This window comes from Ambystoma mexicanum, chromosome 6q (assembly GCF_040938575.1).
Source record: "Ambystoma mexicanum isolate Mex_15411 chromosome 6q, UKY_AmexF1_1, whole genome shotgun sequence".
Lineage (NCBI taxonomy): Eukaryota > Metazoa > Chordata > Amphibia > Caudata > Ambystomatidae > Ambystoma > Ambystoma mexicanum.
Genome location: NC_090937.1, coordinates 41,949,379 through 41,967,011, shown reverse-complemented (window position 1 = coordinate 41,967,011; position 17,633 = coordinate 41,949,379). Strand labels below are relative to the sequence as shown.

The 17,633-nt window shown below is 44.8% G+C and overlaps 1 protein-coding gene across 3 annotated transcripts in view; it reads left to right on the top strand.

The window, feature by feature from the left end:
• KLHL8 (kelch like family member 8) overlaps positions 1 to 17,633 on the top strand; it is a 789,397-nt gene that overhangs the window by 737,189 nt on the left and 34,575 nt on the right. For all 3 annotated transcript variants that reach the window (XM_069630444.1, XM_069630445.1, XM_069630446.1), the window contains one exon: positions 16,531 to 16,732. In XM_069630444.1, coding sequence (XP_069486545.1) covers positions 16,531 to 16,732 — 202 coding nt within the window. The remainder of the gene's footprint in view (positions 1 to 16,530; positions 16,733 to 17,633) is intronic.

Here is a 17,633-nt window from a genome sequence, read left to right as displayed (position 1 = left end):
AGTCTACCAGATATCGAGAATTCCAGTCTGCTATCTCGTTCTGAGCGCCTGGTAAGTATTCTGCTGATACTGATATGTGTTGGCGCAGGCAATGATGCCAGAAATCCTTTGCTAACTCTGCTAACATTCTGGAAGATGTTCCCCCTAACTTGTTTATATAATGGACTGCCGAAATATTGTCCATCTTGAGAAGGACACAGCAGTTCACTCGGTCCTTGATGAATGCTTTCACTGCAAAAGAACCCGCCAATAACTCTAGGCAGTTTATGTGGAGCTTGAGCTCTTCTTGGGACCATTTTCCTCCTGTTTGGAGACTTCCGCAGCGTGCCCCCCAGCCTGCTCTGCTGGCGTCTGATTCCACTACTAACTCTGGGGAGCCCCCGAAAATTGCTCTGCCGTTCCAGGCTTCCATATTCTGTAACCACCACTGTAGCTCTGTCATGGCTTCCTGATCTAGCGAAACTAGCTGGTGGTAATTCAGCCCTTCCCGGAGGTGTCTGATCTTTTGCTGCTGCAGGGCCCTGTAGTGCAAAGGGCCTGGAAAGATTGCCTGAATGGATGCTGCAAGTAGACCCACTGTACGAGCTAGATTGCAAAGTGAAATAACTTTCCTCGCTATAACCCCTCAGCTCCTTCCGAATTGCTCACACTTTGTGAGCTGGTAATTCTAGAACTGCCTTCTTGGTATCTATCACAAATCCTAAGAACTCTATCCTCTGAGCGGGGCGAAGATCTGACTTCTCGTAATTGATGATGAAATCGAGAGATGTCACTAGCGTGGATACCCATTCTGCTTGGACCCGCAGCTGCGCTGCACTCTGACCTAGAATCAATATATCGTCTAGGTAAATGATAATCCTTATCCCCCACTCGTGGGATAGCTGCTGCTACTGGGCGCATGAGCTTGGTGAAGGCCCACGGAGCGGAGGCCAGACCGAAGGGTAGGCAAGTGAACCTCCACACCTCGGCACCCCACAGGGAACACAGATATCTCTGATACTGAGCTGCTATCGGAACTGTGAGGTAGGCGTCCTTGAGATCCAGGCGGACTAGCCAATCCCCTGTCCTGAGAAGATCTCGAAGAAGATGAATACTCTCCATCTTGAAATGCCTGTAAACTACCCATTCGTTCAGGCTCTTTAAATTTATTACGGGTCTCACTTTCTCTCCTCTGCGCACTAGGAACATGTTGCTGATAAAGCCTGTATCCTGCAGTAGTTCTCTTTCTATTGCCCCTTTGGCGGCTAGGAACTGTAGCTTGCTGAAGAGCTGGGCCTTTTCGCTCTGAGATTTGAACATCGGAACTGGGGTACGCGCTTGGATGGGAGTACCTATGAACTCTAGATGCATACCAGATACTGTCTGTAGAACCCACGCACCGCTGGAGTGCTCGCGCCAAGCCTGCCCAAACTCTGCTGTCCTGCCCCCTATTTTGTAGGGAATCAACATAGTACTCAACGATCGGAGCACCTTGCTGCCTGAAAGCTCCTCTCCCCCTTCTGTTCCTAGGGAAACGGCTCCTTGTTGGGAAACAAATGTCCTGCTGCTGAGATTCCCAGTATTGGGACCTTTGATTCTGAGGTCTTCTGTTGGAGTTGGAGCGACCGGACGCTCGACCTCTCTGGCGCCCGGTCCCAGAAAAAACACGGCTGGGGAAGATCCTTCTGATGGCGCTCTGTGCCTTCTCTAGGGCAGAGTAAGTCCCCACAAACTAATTCATTTCTTTCGCGAATGCGTCCCCGAACAACATTCCCTTCGCTCCTTCGCCTGCTTCGTACGAATCCAGATCACTCAGTTTACTGTCAATTTTCAGTAGTACTCTGCGCATTCTCTCTGAAGAGAGTGCGCAGTTTGCATTTCCTAGCAAACAGACAGCACGTTGGGCTCAGTTTGCTAGAACCTAGGGGTCAACTGGGGATCCTGTGTCAATGGCTCTCTCGGCCAAGTCCATGATCTTCGCGAGGGGTCCAGGCAGATCTAGTACCTTATCCTGGCACCCTCGCCAAGCCCAATCTACTCCTTTCCTAACATCCTTGGCGGTTTTTGTCACAAAGGTGACCATTTTTGGATCTAGGTCTGGTGTCTGTAACCTTGCCTGGCAGCTCTGGTTTGGGACATTCTGCTCGCATTTTTGACCTTACCTCTCGGTCGAGAGGCTTCCTCATGTGGAGAGTCATATACTGGGCGACTTTGGGTGAAGGCACCCAGTCTGTTGATCTAGGATGCCTAATCGCCTCTGGATCAAACATATCTCCCAATGGTTCCTCTTCTGGGAGTTGATCCTGTGCTCCAGGCTGATGAGGGGAGACGACCTCGTCGCCGCTCTCGTCATCTGGTGTTTAAACGGCATCCTCCTTTTCCCCTATATTATACACCCCTGGGGCAGGGGGTCGAGAGCCTGGCACTGTTGCCCTTTTCAGAAATGCTTCTTTTAGTTTGCTGACCGGGTCAACTGGCTCTTGAGGTGTTAATTCTACCTCTTCTGGTCTGCTCGGGGGCGTCATAGAGCGTCCGCTCTGCCGAGCCTTCTTACAGCCCTTCTGCTCAACCCCAGGATTGGGGTGTCTCCCTGAGGTCCCCTCGCCAGGGCTAAGCGCCCTCCTCTTCCTGGACAGGTCCTGTTCTGCTTTCTGTTTATTAAACATAGCCTCCAAATGATCGAGTCTTTGGGTGAGGGGGATGACTCCTTCGGATACTGCCTGGGACAATGAATCCCCTAGGACTCTTTTGAAACTCAAGCTGAGGTCCTTGTCCTCCTCGATAGTCTCCTCAACCCACTCATTTGAAGTCCACTCAGGAGATGTGGATCTGGGTTCTTTGTACTGTGCCATACTGGAATGGGACCTCAGAGTACACTATATTCTCCTTTATAGTGTAAAGGAACACAATCTCCCTTTTTTTTTTTATACCCAGCTGAATGTAGAACACTCCAAATAGCCCAGACGACTCTCCTAGAACTTATCGTTCTACCGTTAGAACTCTTTAGCGGAGCTCTGTATTGCACATCGCTTCGGTCGCTCTCTCCTTCGTACTACGCAGTTTGAGCTGCGTGCGAAGGCTGATGGGCGTGCCCGCCCTCTCGCCGGGTCCTAAAGCCCTCGGGGGAAGGCCACTCGACACACTCGCAGGAGTCGAGCTGAGGAGGCAGGCCGGGGGCCTAATGCGAGCGGATCACCCGCGGCTCCGGCACCGGCTCCTCGAAGATGCAGAAACCGAAAACAAGCCTTGGTGACACGAAAGAGGAAAAAAGGAAAAACACAGCGTTTAATTTATATCTTTGACACCAATAATGGCTAAACGCTAGCACTACTAACAATAAAGTAGGTCAGGAAAGCGTGCATCGCCTTTTAAATAAATCACAGTACGATCACACAATGAAGAGCAACACTCATGAGGCACTTATCTTATGGGAAAGAATGAGGATTGGAGAGCAGTCGGAGCCCTTCTTATGGACAGGGGTGAGCCCTCATTGGGCAAAGGGACTGGTGCAGGACTACAGCGGATTGTGGAAATAGTAGTTCAAAACGATTTGATTTAATTTTTTATGCTATTTTTTTGAAAACTGTTACCCCTATGTTTACAGAAGCTTCCAGGGCATGGAAACGTAAAACAGGGTTACCAAGTTTAAAAAAATGTTTTTAAAAAAGTGTTTTGTTGAATTGCTGTGGGAGCAGTAATTAAAGAAGTTACAGCATAATGCTTACCTCCGTCTTGTCATAGAATTATCAGAGGATTTCCGCTGAAAATAATCTGCCTGCTATTTTGCAGAGGAAAGGGAATTAGAGCCATTGTGGGTATTGATAGAAAGGGACAGACTAGTGCCTTAACATCTAGGTGGTTTGTACTCCTTCGGGAAAATGTCCAAACTGCCGGCAAAACTGAAAACTATTGTCACTACGAAGACTGCATTGACATTTGTGCATTTTGGGGTGTGGACAGAATCCATTTATGTATAATGAAGCATCTATCTGGTATAACCCGGGGTTGCAGTTTGACAATTGGATGCTAAATTGGCGCAGCAGGGTTAATAAAGGAATCCTGAAAATTGGGGACATCTGGCAGGAAGGGAGAATGATACCCTTTGTGCGGCTTTTGGTAAGAGGGAGCTTGGGAGATATAAGGCTTTGGAGGAACGGATGCTGAATGCACCAATAATGGAAAAGCCTAGCATCTGTGAATTATTTCATACACCGGCCTGCATGGTTTCGACCTTTTTATAAACAATTTCGACCTTTTTATAAACAATTTTCTTTGGGCGAGATTGTACGATTCAGATATGCCCATAATCTGCTACTGTATTACCCATCCCTTGGTGAAGAATGGAGCAGCTTAAAGATACATTGTGTTTGGAGGTTACCTTACTTGAGGAGGGTCGATGGTGGCAGAATCTCATGTCTCTACAATTTGCTGCGGGATAAATCTATAGTCAGTGAAACCCTTGTATGTCACCAACTGGGTATCCAACATGGGACATCCCATAGATAATCCTTGGATGGAAATCTGGTCCAGAAATCCCACATCGTCCAAATGTTACTAACAGAGAATGTATGCATGTATAAATTGTGCTATAGATGGTGACTTCGCCCTCTGGCTCTACACAAAGTGAACCCGGACCTGGATCTAGCATGTTGGCAGGGGTACAGCATTTGAGGGAATTACTGCCACATGTGGTGGCCTTGTCCTGTGATTCAAACTTTTGGGGTAACCATCCTAGCCCTCATTATGGGGATTTCTGGAGTGGACTTGCCAGCCGATCCACTAGCTCTTTTAAGATGTTCTGTGGAAGATGTATATCCCAAATTAGGATCTAAGGCGCAACCAGTGACGCAACAGTTACTAGCTGCCAGAAATGCTATTACACAGGGTTGGAAATGCCCTACTGGTCCAGTGCTGGCGCAATGGTGGATCGAGATGTGGGATATTTCAGTTGCCGCAAAAGTTACTGCATTTATGAACCATCAATTAACTAAATATTTAAAGGCCTGTCTTCCATTTGTTGATCACTGTCAGAACTTCCTGTCTCTAACCTTTAAACCATCCCTGTTGTCGAACTATTCCTTGTTGTGATGCTTGTGGGGGGCGATGTGGTATTAGTGCTTTTTTCATGTACTGTTGGGTGAGGGCACCTTGTCACAGGTGGTACCACTTATGTATCTTTGTGACCTCGATGGTTTTACCAACTTCTGTATGTTGCAGTCTCTGTCTTGCATCCATGTTTAAATATGTTTTGGGGAAAAAAGTCTTTACACACAGCTCATGTTAAAAATACATACGTTTTGCCTGTCTGGCTTATTTTTTTCTCTCCAGCTTCTCTTAAAGAAACACACACCAGTAGCTACACAGCACATTTTCCTCGACTAACAGTACAGTAAACCTGAGAAATAATAAGCGAGAAGATGGGCAATCATTGAACACCAGAGTCTTTCTCTGTTAGCAGGGAGCCGCTGCCTCCCATCATGACCTGGATGGATAGTTGAGTTGAGGCAATATCCCAATCATGTGAAGAGTACCCAGGAACCATTTCCTCTTTTTTTGGGATGGGTGTGAGCAGTGGATTTACCTTTACTCTACACATCTAACATTTACGAAACGAGCATTTTATGGTCCCTATAGGCTTATTGTATTCCTCTTTGATGCAGAAAAAGAGACCATGCCTACTGTCACTTGCCCTCAGTTGTGGTAAAGTCTTTACAAAAAAAGACTATGCTCTAGATGAGTGTTTCATTTATCCAAAAATGTATTCTAAGAGGTCAACAAATAGAGGGCAGCAGACTGAGCAAAGGTTGGTTCTCCACTTGGAAAATCCAGTACTTTTTCTTGGTCTATAACTGTGGCATCGAAACAACTGAAAACACAGATATGTGCAATCCAAATATTCTGGCTCAGTGAGAGCATGTGCTAACACATCTGGGTGTCGCTCTAAAGCAGCAATGTTAGACTTTGATGGGGTGAGGTCAAGGGCTTCAATGGCAACCAACTGTCAGCAGAACTCTTGACATTTTGTCCATCAGTGTTGAGTGCATCACTACCAGTTTCAATGATGGGGCTCTCAATGTCGAATTCTCAATGCCTAAAACATGGACACTACTAGCATTTGGGAGACTACATGGCTCAGAAGACATTTTTAGACTTCAGGTGTTTTTGCTCTCACTAAGACTTGCTAGGTTTTTGGGATCATTGCCTCAAACATTGCATCATCAGAGTCTTGTTTGTTTAGAGGCGCCTATTCAGCTGCCCAGCCACACTCCAACTCAAATAAGTAGATATCTGCACAGAGTGGTATTGCTACTCACAAAAACCACCAGACAGCATCCCAAGAAGGATCATCTCAACTAACATCATGTTTCCAGAGGTACAGAATAGGGTGGTTCTGGAGCTCAAGATTCCAGCATCTTCACCTAGGCAGAAATGTCCATCTTGCAGTCGTTTTTGCCAAAAAGACTCTGTAAAGCCTGATTACATTTTTTCCTGGCTTTCTGCAATCAATCATGGACACTAATATGCCTGTGGATCACTTGTGTGGGAGACAATCAAGTGTGGGTAACTAGCGCAACCAGTCCCTGGTAATCCCAGAGTATGGCTAGTGTTAAATCTGTGTATGGCTAGTGTTAAATCTGTGTATTGACTTGTTTTCTGCCTTCAAGAGTCTGACAGAAAAGAGAGGGTCTAGGAAACCTGTTTGACATTAGATAATCTGTGTTTTCCATTGCTCTTCCTGCCTCAGGCAAAATGGCGTATGACTTCTCCTTTGCATCAGGATACACTGGCAATCTCTTTATAGAGGTATGTGTGCCAGGGCAGCCAAGGAGTTTCTGTAAACTGGGTGTGGTTTCCTAGCCCTGAGGAGTGTACATCAGGTGGGGTTCCACATAGAACTAAGCAACTCATGTGCTACAGGGCTGGTCTTCTAGGGAGTTGCTGAGAACCTGACCTGGTACTGTAAGGGAAGGACAACTCTACCGAGCCTTTGGCAGACACTCCTCTGCTTACTGGTAGCCATGTCCGCTCTGTGCTGCTGGGAGCGGTCCCTAAACCTTGTTGGATCTGCTTTCAGAATGCATTGCTTTGAGATAACCTGCAGAGCTTCCTGAATGATAAACTGCCACTGATGGAACTCGTAGTCTCTACATGCAATTTTGCTTCAGTGGACATCAAATAACTTTTTATGCACAGTACTTTAGACACAGCCTAGATTGCTAGGAAGGGGAACTCTGTAGGACCACAGCCTTACATTCCTGCTACCTTCCTACCTCTGCAAAATTCTTATGCTGCAAAAACATGCCCACCAAGGCCTAAAACCTCTTTATTTCAGCCTAGGTCAGCCTTAAGTGTTCTTCCAATGGAGGCCCTCGGTGCCTGCGCTCTTAATTTTGCAGAGAACTAACCTCCCACAGACAGAGGTTTTGTGTCTCCATTTGCTAAATCTCTATCCTTGTGCTGAAGCTATCACCTGTGCATATCTACCGCAGAGATCACAAGGAACAAACCTGATTTTGACTAAAGTGGCTACTTGTAAGACAGTGGAATGGGATGGTAGCCTGTTGATGGAAAGGTTGGAAGAATATTGATCTCAGGGAGGACATTGTAAGTATACAACCACAGTGTAAAGGATGAGTAAATAGAAGTACATAGGTTCTGAAAGTTTGGTATGTTTCTGCTGTAGACCATGCCTTTCAACCCACCTAACCTAGTAATACACACATTTGACTGCCTGTATAGTGAGACTTCAACTGAGTAGGGAATTTATTATTGAATGAAATTAAGTAGAAGACTACCAGTTAAGGAGGTGAGTTGTCCACAAATTTGAGAAGTTCTTAAAAGGGACCTTTTGCACCTTGTATGATCAGTGAAGGTAACTGTAGGGGTTAGAAAATGAGGTTGAGCACTGTACACAAGATCCAAACCCGGCAGGCCCTTGGAATAGTAAGTAGGAATTCTCATGTGCCTTCTAATAGGTAGAGCTTAAACTAGGGTATTAGAAGTACATCGCACCAGACTGACCCTCTTCTTGCACATGGGCCAACCTCCTGGCACACACTTTTTCTGAGCGGCCTAAAAAAGATGCTGTTCATCTGCCAAACTCCATATTATCTGCTCATGCTGAATATACAGTGAAGAATGAGCCACTGTAGCAATAACCTGAGCTGCAAGTTCACTGGCCTTCCTAGGGAGATATGACTGATCCCTTTGAGATTCAGTAAATAGTAACCATTCTACTAGAAGAGGCCACAGGGAATGCTGGCATTTGTAAAGGAAAGTTATATGGCCACAAACCAAGTGATAAGTGCTTCCAAAGATGTGGTAAATACAGCCACACATACTAACTTGGCCTTTCCACAAGATGAGCATCATGGGCAAGGTTGATTGACTTAAAAGTGGGCATGCATCAGAAGATTCTTGGCCTACCATGCTGTGGTGAAGCACTCTTTGGTACCCATAGAGACAGATGACCAAAAGGCTGAGCCACAGACTGGAGCCAAAAGGAAGACTGTAGATAATCTGAGACCCCCAAGATTGTTCCCCCTACTAAACCACTCACTCTTAGTCATCAGCAGCACAAATATCACTAGAGATTTCTAAGCCAAAGAACCCTCTACAGAGGACATTCCCCATTGGGGAGCACTCAGGTGAGAGTAAGAACTCAGGATAACTTCCGAGCATGCACAAACATCACTTAATAAAACTGTGCTCTATATTGTTCAGAAGTTAATTCATGAAGTTCATATTTTTTCTGGCCCTCATCTTTCCCTCCATGGAATCTCTGCGACACCTGGAATGGCAGGTACAGGAAGCAAAGGAAATTATTTATAAAGACAATTGATGGACAAAGTTCCAAAATTGAAATGTGGGGGAAGGAATCTACTCCTGTTAAGAAGGAAGGCAAAGATCAGATGAGACTAGTCTGCATTTGCGGATTGGAAACGGTTAAGGCCTCCACCTTCCTGAAAAATGTTCATTGTCTTGGCCAAGCATATGGCAGATGCAAAGCATTTTGCATGAATGGTCGCTTTTTGGTCGCTATAAGAGTTGGGGAAATCGAGGATTTACGCACTGATGAAATGTGCACTTAACTCTTTCTCGTCTAACCCTTCTTCCCCTGCAGAAAGAAGTTCGCACACTTTGGATGTGTAGAGCGTTGTTATGAACTAGACAAAACTCAAGACTTCAGAAAATCCAAGTAACCACTCACGAACGTGGTGCAATTTGAACTGCTTTCATTCCTTCTAAACAACCTATAGCTACAGTAGTTGTGTGGATAATTTCAGAAATCTTACACAACTATTCTCAGACCCCATTCAATCGAAGGAAGGTGGCTTACTGGTGCTGTTGTAGCTGTAATTGTGAAGGCAGCGACTTGTAAATCTGTGCACACCTCGCAGGACATTATCACTTGGTATCGGGTGCAGGAGCAGCCTCTCAGAATGAACACACATTGTTTTTAAAAATAACATGTTCGGCGAGTGTGGTGATAGTTTGTTCTTCCCTTATGGCTCTGTTTTTTTTGTTTGTCTCTCTCTTGTTACCTTTCTGCCGGTTTTCCTACGTCCTTTGTAGGATGGAATTTTGTACACTGTTGAATTTTTGCAAATGGGGTAAAGATCACAGGATTAAGGAACAATATCTTGTAATCCTAGTGCTCCATCATGAGTATCCGCTTTGAATTCTTGAACAAACTGATTCCCGTCCCTTTACAATGAGAAGGCAAAATCAGAAGTATTTTAAGGAAGTTGTGATGATTTCAAATAGGCTATATATATATATATAAGAATTGGCGTCTGCTGTTAAACTAGCACATGATGGGAGGCAGCTACACCCCATGCATTTCATTCCTGCTGAATTCAGCATTAGTTTGGCGTATACCTAATGCTGAATTCGGCAGGGCCAAATGTATCCCGCAAAATATAAAGATTGATTACATTTGCGGAGAGCAAATGTTTGCCTAAATAATATTTTATATTGGAGACAAAGATTGAAATTAATTTGAATTTTAGAAGAGCGGCTAAAAGAAAAAGATAGAAATGCTACTAAGTGTGATGAAATCACAAATTTAAAAAAATGAGTAGTGAAATGTTAAGGGATCATTTTTTGACATTGTATTTTGGATCTAGTGTGCAAAGTATGGGACATAATGAAATGTGTTTCTCGTGTTTATTTGCCTAAACGCAACCTTGAATAAAACCCTAGGCATCAAAACGTGTTGGCATAGTTTTTTGGCAAAATGTATTCATTACAAATTGAATAGCAGGGTGATCGCATTTTTGACCATGAGGATATAGAAAGTGACATATGAATGGGTCAAATATTTTGTTAAACCAACAATGTTTGTGTAAAAAAAAAGGATTTCTGAATGGATCGAAATAATTGCAAACCAATAATGTTTGTGTAAAGTGGTTCTTTGACTTTAACAATTGATGCACTATGGTGACATATGTCAATGGAAATTAGACATAACTTATTTTAATAAATTCCTTAATCGAGAACAATGAAATTATGTTAGAAAAATGTAAATTATTACATTTGACCAAAATAATTTAAATTTAGGCAACACGCGATAGTGCAGATGTAACTTTGTAATGATAATCTGATGTTGTGGATTTGTGCCTAATCATGCAGCTGTCTGTATTAGACTTTGGGAATTTCTTTTGGTGCAGCTGGTATTGTTTTTGTTGCCCTAGTATGCTGCCTTTTTTTGCCGAGCTGAATTGGGAATGTTTTCCCTTTCACACATTTGAATACACTTCCAATTGCTATGCCTGTTTTTCTCAGACTCTCTTGTCATCTTTGAGCACAGTAAATTGCACCCCTAGCAGCCGCAGTGCCTATATAGAACTAGCGCGTAACGAACAGTGCAAATACCTGTTACGTTATGTTTCATTACACTGATAGAATTCAGTATAGTTGATTTTGGGCACTTGGGGTTGTAGGGAAATGATTTGCCCAGGGTTATTTTAGCCACTAGGTCATGTTGAGCCCTTTGGTGCTAGCTGGATATTTTTGGACTGGACCACAGCTTTAATTTGCTGCCACATGGTTGATGGAGAGACATTGTACACTAATTAATTATTCTATTCTTCAGTACTGTACATTTGTGATCGGCTAGGTAGTACTCTTGGGTTTTCAAGTTGTTGATTTGCATTCAGACATCTCTTTTTTCAGTATAAAAATAAATTGGAACAAGCACTGAAATATCAGTTACTGTTAAAATGCTTTGTTTCTAGTACTCTTTACTCAACCTTGACAGTCTCATTCAGATTATGGCATTTGTTGGGTGATTGTTCTTACCTGGGCCTTGCTCTAACCATCCTAATAAGGCAGACCGCCTGTATTTGAATGGCACTCTCCAGTTTCAGCTTGATGAATCCACGAAAATGCTCCCCTTTCTTATTTGGAAAGCTGTGGGTTAGCGCGTTTGCTTGCTGGCTCACTTATTGCAACTACTATTTTGAGATTCAAGGAGCACCCCTCGCTGAAAGTAACCTTGCAACAGAGTCCATGCTGCATGTTTGCTTTTTCAGGTGATGAAAGGCAGGCTAGAAGGCAGAAGTTCAAGAAAGGATTGCACTTGTGCATTGAGTCTCCCCAGTCCTCTTCCTCCTCTTATGAGAACAGAAAACGCGTGTCTAGGAGGAAGAGTGAGGAGTCATCTGATGGCAAACGCTGTAAGTCTTCCATTCTGTCCAAGAATGCTTCCAGGGAGGAGTTTAGAGACGAAATGTTAGCAATTGTGACTGGTACGACTTCAACCTCAACGTAGTTGTTAGGCAGAAACCTGTCCAGTTCCCTCTGGGACCACTGCAAAAGATTTAGGACTACAGGTGTTTGGCAGTAAACCCACTTGGTAGCAGTCTGTACCACACAGATTCACTTGGTAGCTGTGGCTGAGCAAGAAGAGTTAGGCAGTATACAGAGTATTCACAATAGGTCAAGAGAACACATTAGAACAAGTAAACACTGACCAGGGCTTGGTGTAAAAGAGATATAATTATTTATTTAAAACCACATCTAGAAAAACACACAGGCACTAATAGTAAGCAATTCAAAAACACGGTCACTAAAAGATATACACTCCCTTAAAAGAATATTAGACAAGTCTTAAGTAAAGCTCCACTTATTTTCAGACAGCGGTGAGCGCTTAACGTAGATGGCACTCTTATAGTTCGTTTTAAAAAGGGAGAGAAAAGCAGAGAATAAGTTGAAACAGATCCCAACACTTTTTCACGAACACAACAAGAGAGAAAGGCAAAGTAACACCGTGAATTCAGAGTCAATAGGCCGGATCCGCTTTAAGAGGATCGAAACGAAATGTGTCCAAGGTCACACGGTTGCAGTGCACAAAAGTCTTGTAATGGTTCAAAAAGGAGTTGGACCAAGGAAAGGGACCAGTTAGAGGGTCAAGGCAGCCAGCCCAGTCCAGAAGGTTAAGGGGTTGTTATTACCTGGTAGCAATCTTCAGAAAGGGAGGCCTGGCGGACACGGTACCTTAAAGTGGTGAGAACGCTCCGGCGGGGGCAGTTGTTCCTGGCAGCGGGTGCAAGTCGGTACTTCGTCCGGGGAAGAGAGGATCTCGTCGTGGAGGAAGACAGGAGTCCGTTGCACTGCCAGGGAAGAAACCAGCCGCAGAGTTTCTCAGGTACAAGGAGCGGTCCGGTGATTCGCGGTTCAGTGGTGAGTGGCTATCCAGCTGCCAGGGTGCTTGGCACAGGCAGTTCGACCACAAACCGGGCTGGGGTGCGAAGAAAGAAAGGTAAACTGGTTGTGCCCACCAGTCAGGTGAAGAAGCCTCTCCAGCCGGTAGATCTTCTCTGTCATCGGGAAGTGGTGAGTTGGTTCTGCAGGGCTCCACCGGTGGTGTTGTCGTGGTAGGTCAGCTCAGCTTCTCCCTCGTCGGATTCTCAGGTCCTGTGGCGACTTCTGAAGTTCCTGTCCCCAAAGCCCTGCTTTTATGCAGAACACCCCCATTCACTCAGCCTAGCTGTCACTCAAACATGCTAAGTGGTGAGCCGGCCGGCTCACCACTTGGGCCAATCACACAAGAGTGTGACTTGAGTTACCAAGGTAACTCGGTCCAGGGTGCCTAAACCCCCTCCCACACTCCCTGTGGTACCCAGACAGAGTGGCACCACTTTTGGAGGCTTCTGTGGAGAAGCCCACCAAAAAGTGGAACAAAGGGCTCGACTTGGGTTGGAGTCACAGAAGAGAACACAAACGCCTTTTTAGAATCGAGTCTTGGCAAAAAATACCAACCAGAGAATTAATATTAATTAAATAAACCAGTGGTATGTTCGAGGCTATGAGAATTAAATAATTAAAGTTGGTAGCCTCGAACAATGGGAAAATCCCATAGGAAAATATTCACGGTCGAATATAAAAAGTAGTTTCCACTGCCACCAGCCAAAACTCGATCAGGGGGGACGTAGACGTTCCCCCTCGACTAACAGACCCCGGGGCAATCGAATTGCCCCGACCCGTACGTCCAAAATGTGATGGTTTGTACTGGTTTCTGTTAATAATTTGGGACTAGTAAAGCCAATGGTGACTTTACATGCCCTGGGAGACAGTAGTCAGTCCCAGGGTATGGAGCCTATGGTGTGGTGTCACTATGACACCCCTGTGTTACTGCACGGAGGGTGCTGTGTAACACACATAGGAAAAACACATGAGACCCTATGGAGTAAAGGACCCCATAGCCCATAAAACACATTACCAGTCAAAGGAATACCATAAATCATGTCCAAGAGTGGGAGAAAAAGAGTCTCACTCTTGGCAGGAGAAAAAAAACAAACCCCAGAAATCCAGCAAAGCTGCTGGGGGGACTCACTAGGTTAGGAAATTCAGCCTAAAGAGAGAATTCTCCCTAAAGTCTGTGGTCACTCGGACAGACCATACGTCCACAAGTTCAGGCATTTGGATATCTTCGACTGCGGCCACCATCCTTTTGCCCCAACCACACCACCCACTGACTACGCCCTGGAGTAGAGGACCCGGTTGTTTCAGTCATTCAGGGTGATTTAGGCAGAGAAAGGGGAACCTGTCCCCTTCAGTCTCAAGCCCTTATGTGGTGCTAGCCAGGGCCTTCTTCCTGACTTTCCGGCAGGCCAGTCAGAACCGGCCGAATTGTAGTTGTCGCTCCCCAACATGAGTGATCTTGACACATCCCCAATCTGGAGATGCCATTGCAGTGCTTAATTTAGGAGGGTGGTGAAGGTAGTGGCTGCCCTATGCTTTGTATGCTCTGCCCAAACCATTAGTTCAGTACCAGTTGACCGACATTCTAGATAAAGGGCCACAGTCAGTGACGGCTCTTCCTTTTAATGCAGCAATTCGATATCCATGTACTTGTGGCAACAGTTGTGTTCCACGCCGATGAAGATCTTACAAGGAGCTACAAGCTGGCACAAGGGGACCACGTTTTCTTTTCTAGCCATCCGACCCTAGAACGTTTGGTGCTCCAGGCGGATACAGTAAGTTGTAAGCAATCGTCTTTGGCTTTTTCCGTGGATAGGGATTGAAGAAGACCGATGCCCCGGCCAGATTAATTTATTTAGGGCGCTTTGCCCTAAACGCAATGATCCCTTAATACATTGTAAATTAATAAACAAATGCTCCATTAGAAGCTCACAGTCAATCTCCAAAGCTTCTTCCCATTTGCCAGAATGAGTGATCTGGGATGGATTTCTAACCTCGTTAATGATGGCAAGGAAATGGATTGTCAGGCGCTGCAGACCAGTATGGATGAGGCAGATTGGGGCAGGCATTCCATAGGCACACCTGCTGTTTGCTGGAAGGCTTCGTGGCAAGTCTTAGTACAGGCAAAGTTTTTGGTTATGCGTTGTGATAGTGGATATTTGTTTGGTCCCAAGGCGGGCCAATCTTTGAATAAATTAAAGATTACATACAAGTCTTGGGTTTGGCAGCTGTCCACTCTGTTGCCTTCCTTTTGCTTATGGCGCCAGAGGGAGGGATTTTCGCTGCTTCACACCGCTTTACAGGAAGACACAACTACCTCAAGCCAAGACTGCACAGAGGCCTTATACTCGCCTGGGCAGAGGGAGAAGTGCTTCGAGGGGTCTGGTGCTAGAACTTTCTGCCTCTACCTCTTTGAGGTCTTCTCTCACACTGCTCTGGTTGGAGAACCTATCCCTGCCTTTGCAGGAAAGTGGCAGGCGATCATCTCAGACAATTGGATACTGCAGTTAGTCAGAACTGGGTATTGCCTCCTGTTCATTTGAAAACCGACAGACTGATTGAACACCCATTCTTCAGAGCTCAAATCTGGAACCCTGTGCTTCTGTGGAAGCAGGTAAACCTGCTTGTAAACCGCCAGCTCCATCCCAAATCCGCCATCTAAACTCTGTGCAGGAGTTTGAAGGGAATGCCACTTTCATTTTTAACCAGGGATAGTCGCACCACACCAGTCATAACAAGAGCATGTGCACCTCCTCATAAAAATGTCCCCTGAGATTATCCAAAATGGCACAGAGGTTGTGTCTCTAGATTTAAAAAGGACAGCCACATGAGAGGTTATTTCTGAGCCTTCATCAGGCAGTTTCCAGTAGTTTATAAAAACCATGCTTAGAGCTATATTTGTAAGATAAAATTTTACTACGGTAGTAAAGCGTAGCACAAACAAGCTGTTGCAATACCCAAATGTTTTCTGACTGTACAATTGCCTCACCAAGCCTGACCTTCAAACACATCTGCGTCTATTCTCCAGTAAGAAAGCAGTAGAGATTGATGAATTTTCTTCTGCACTTTGTTGACCGATAAATGATTTGAGGTACTTTAGGCTGATGTGCAGCAGTCTATGGTTGAACACTAGAGTAGCTATGAGTTAGGAAATGCTTTTTCTATCTGGTACCAAAAGCTTGTGTACTCCAATCAGGTTTTTGTAAGTCCTCTGTGAGCATGTTTCCAAGTAAATCACAAAATGAGTTATGCAATACTGTTAAAGGTAAACTCCAGTCCAGGAAAGGTATTGTGTTCAACATTATCAAATAGTGTTTCAACTTTGTGTTTCCTCCTGCCATTTGTAGACTGCTGTTCCCTACACTTCTACTTTACACCACCCACTAGCAAATAGAATTTTGGTAAAATTTATAGAGCTGAAAATACAAAGCCATTCATGAAAGTACAACTTCACCGGACAATCTTTTAGGTGGAATAGAGGTGATCATTGAGAGCTGAGGTGGTATCTTGTCTCAACCAATCGCAAACCTCGAAGTTGTAGACCTAGTAATGTAGGCTTAAATACCTTTTTGACCCTGTAAAGCGGCTGTGTCGTACCACTCCTGTAGCAAACCTCAACTCTGCTAATCGCAGTCAGAAAATGTATGGCACCTTGTCTTGGGTGGCAAATCCTAAAACGCTAATTGCTTGTACACCATATTTTCTTATACATGTCATTTCCACCCTTGTAATGCCTCTTTATGATCTAGAGATGCTTGGCCTGAGGGTTCTGTTTAAAGGTATAATCTGATTTTAATCTGAGATTTGAAATGCTCTATTTTAATAATTGACATGTATCCACAGGTGGCTTTGATGACAACTCGCCTCTGAGCTCAGTTGAACGTTTTGATCCGCGTTCCTCCAAATGGGAATATGTTGCTGGCCTTACTACTCCTCGGGGAGGAGTTGGCATATCAACACTGATGGGCAAGATCTTTGCAGTTGGGGGCCATAATGGCAATGCATATCTCAACACAGTGGAAGCTTTTGATCCAGTGATGAACAGGTACATGGTTGCAAGTGTGGTCTATTTAAACAACTTTCAATATTGCTGAAGAACATGATAGAATTCACACTGTACACCAGGCTGATTAATTAAGTATACACATTGTTATACAGCTCCAGATAACGCTCAGGGGCCATGCCACATTGATATGATTCATTTTCTGTCTGTCATGTTCTTTAGTAATATTGATCGTTTTGTATATATGGAATGTATGTTGTACATTTTCCTTTTTTGTTTGAATCATCACTTTATCGTAAATATGGCCAATGGAATAAAATAGTGGGTCACATGATATCCGGGCTCACCGTAATCATGGCATTAAACACAAGCAGTGGCACAACACCATCAATCTGACTGGGCTTCAGTCCTCTGCCCTACCCCCTGGAATTTTGGCCTATGTTGACTCGACCTGGCTGACCTACAAAGCCGTTGCCGGACAGAACAGGACACAGATGTTAAACGGCGCCTGTGTTTCGACGTTAACAAAGGCCCGGCAATTACTGATGTAAAGCATTCCACTGTTCGTTTTAAGGCAGTTGAAATCGTGATGTGGGTTTAGTACTTGCATGCTTGGGGAGTGATTGGCAGGGTAGAGAGGGGACAGGATAGCGCTCATTCCCCCAACAGTCCATAAGTGAGTGCTTTCAGACTTAAAGGAGAGGGTTAACTGTGTGTAACATTGAAGCTGCTCTAGAATAGTTTCATTAGAATGCATAAAGAAATTAGATACCCCCACACAAATAAGTTTGCCCCTCCCCCACCGCCCGTGAAGTTAGCACCTCTTCCCAACATTTGAAGGGTTGCTCCCCCCCCCCCGAAATGTAGGTTTTGTTGAGCCGCTGAAGACAAGCACACACACACCATACACGCGCACACCCAGCCACCCATACATTTGAGTGTG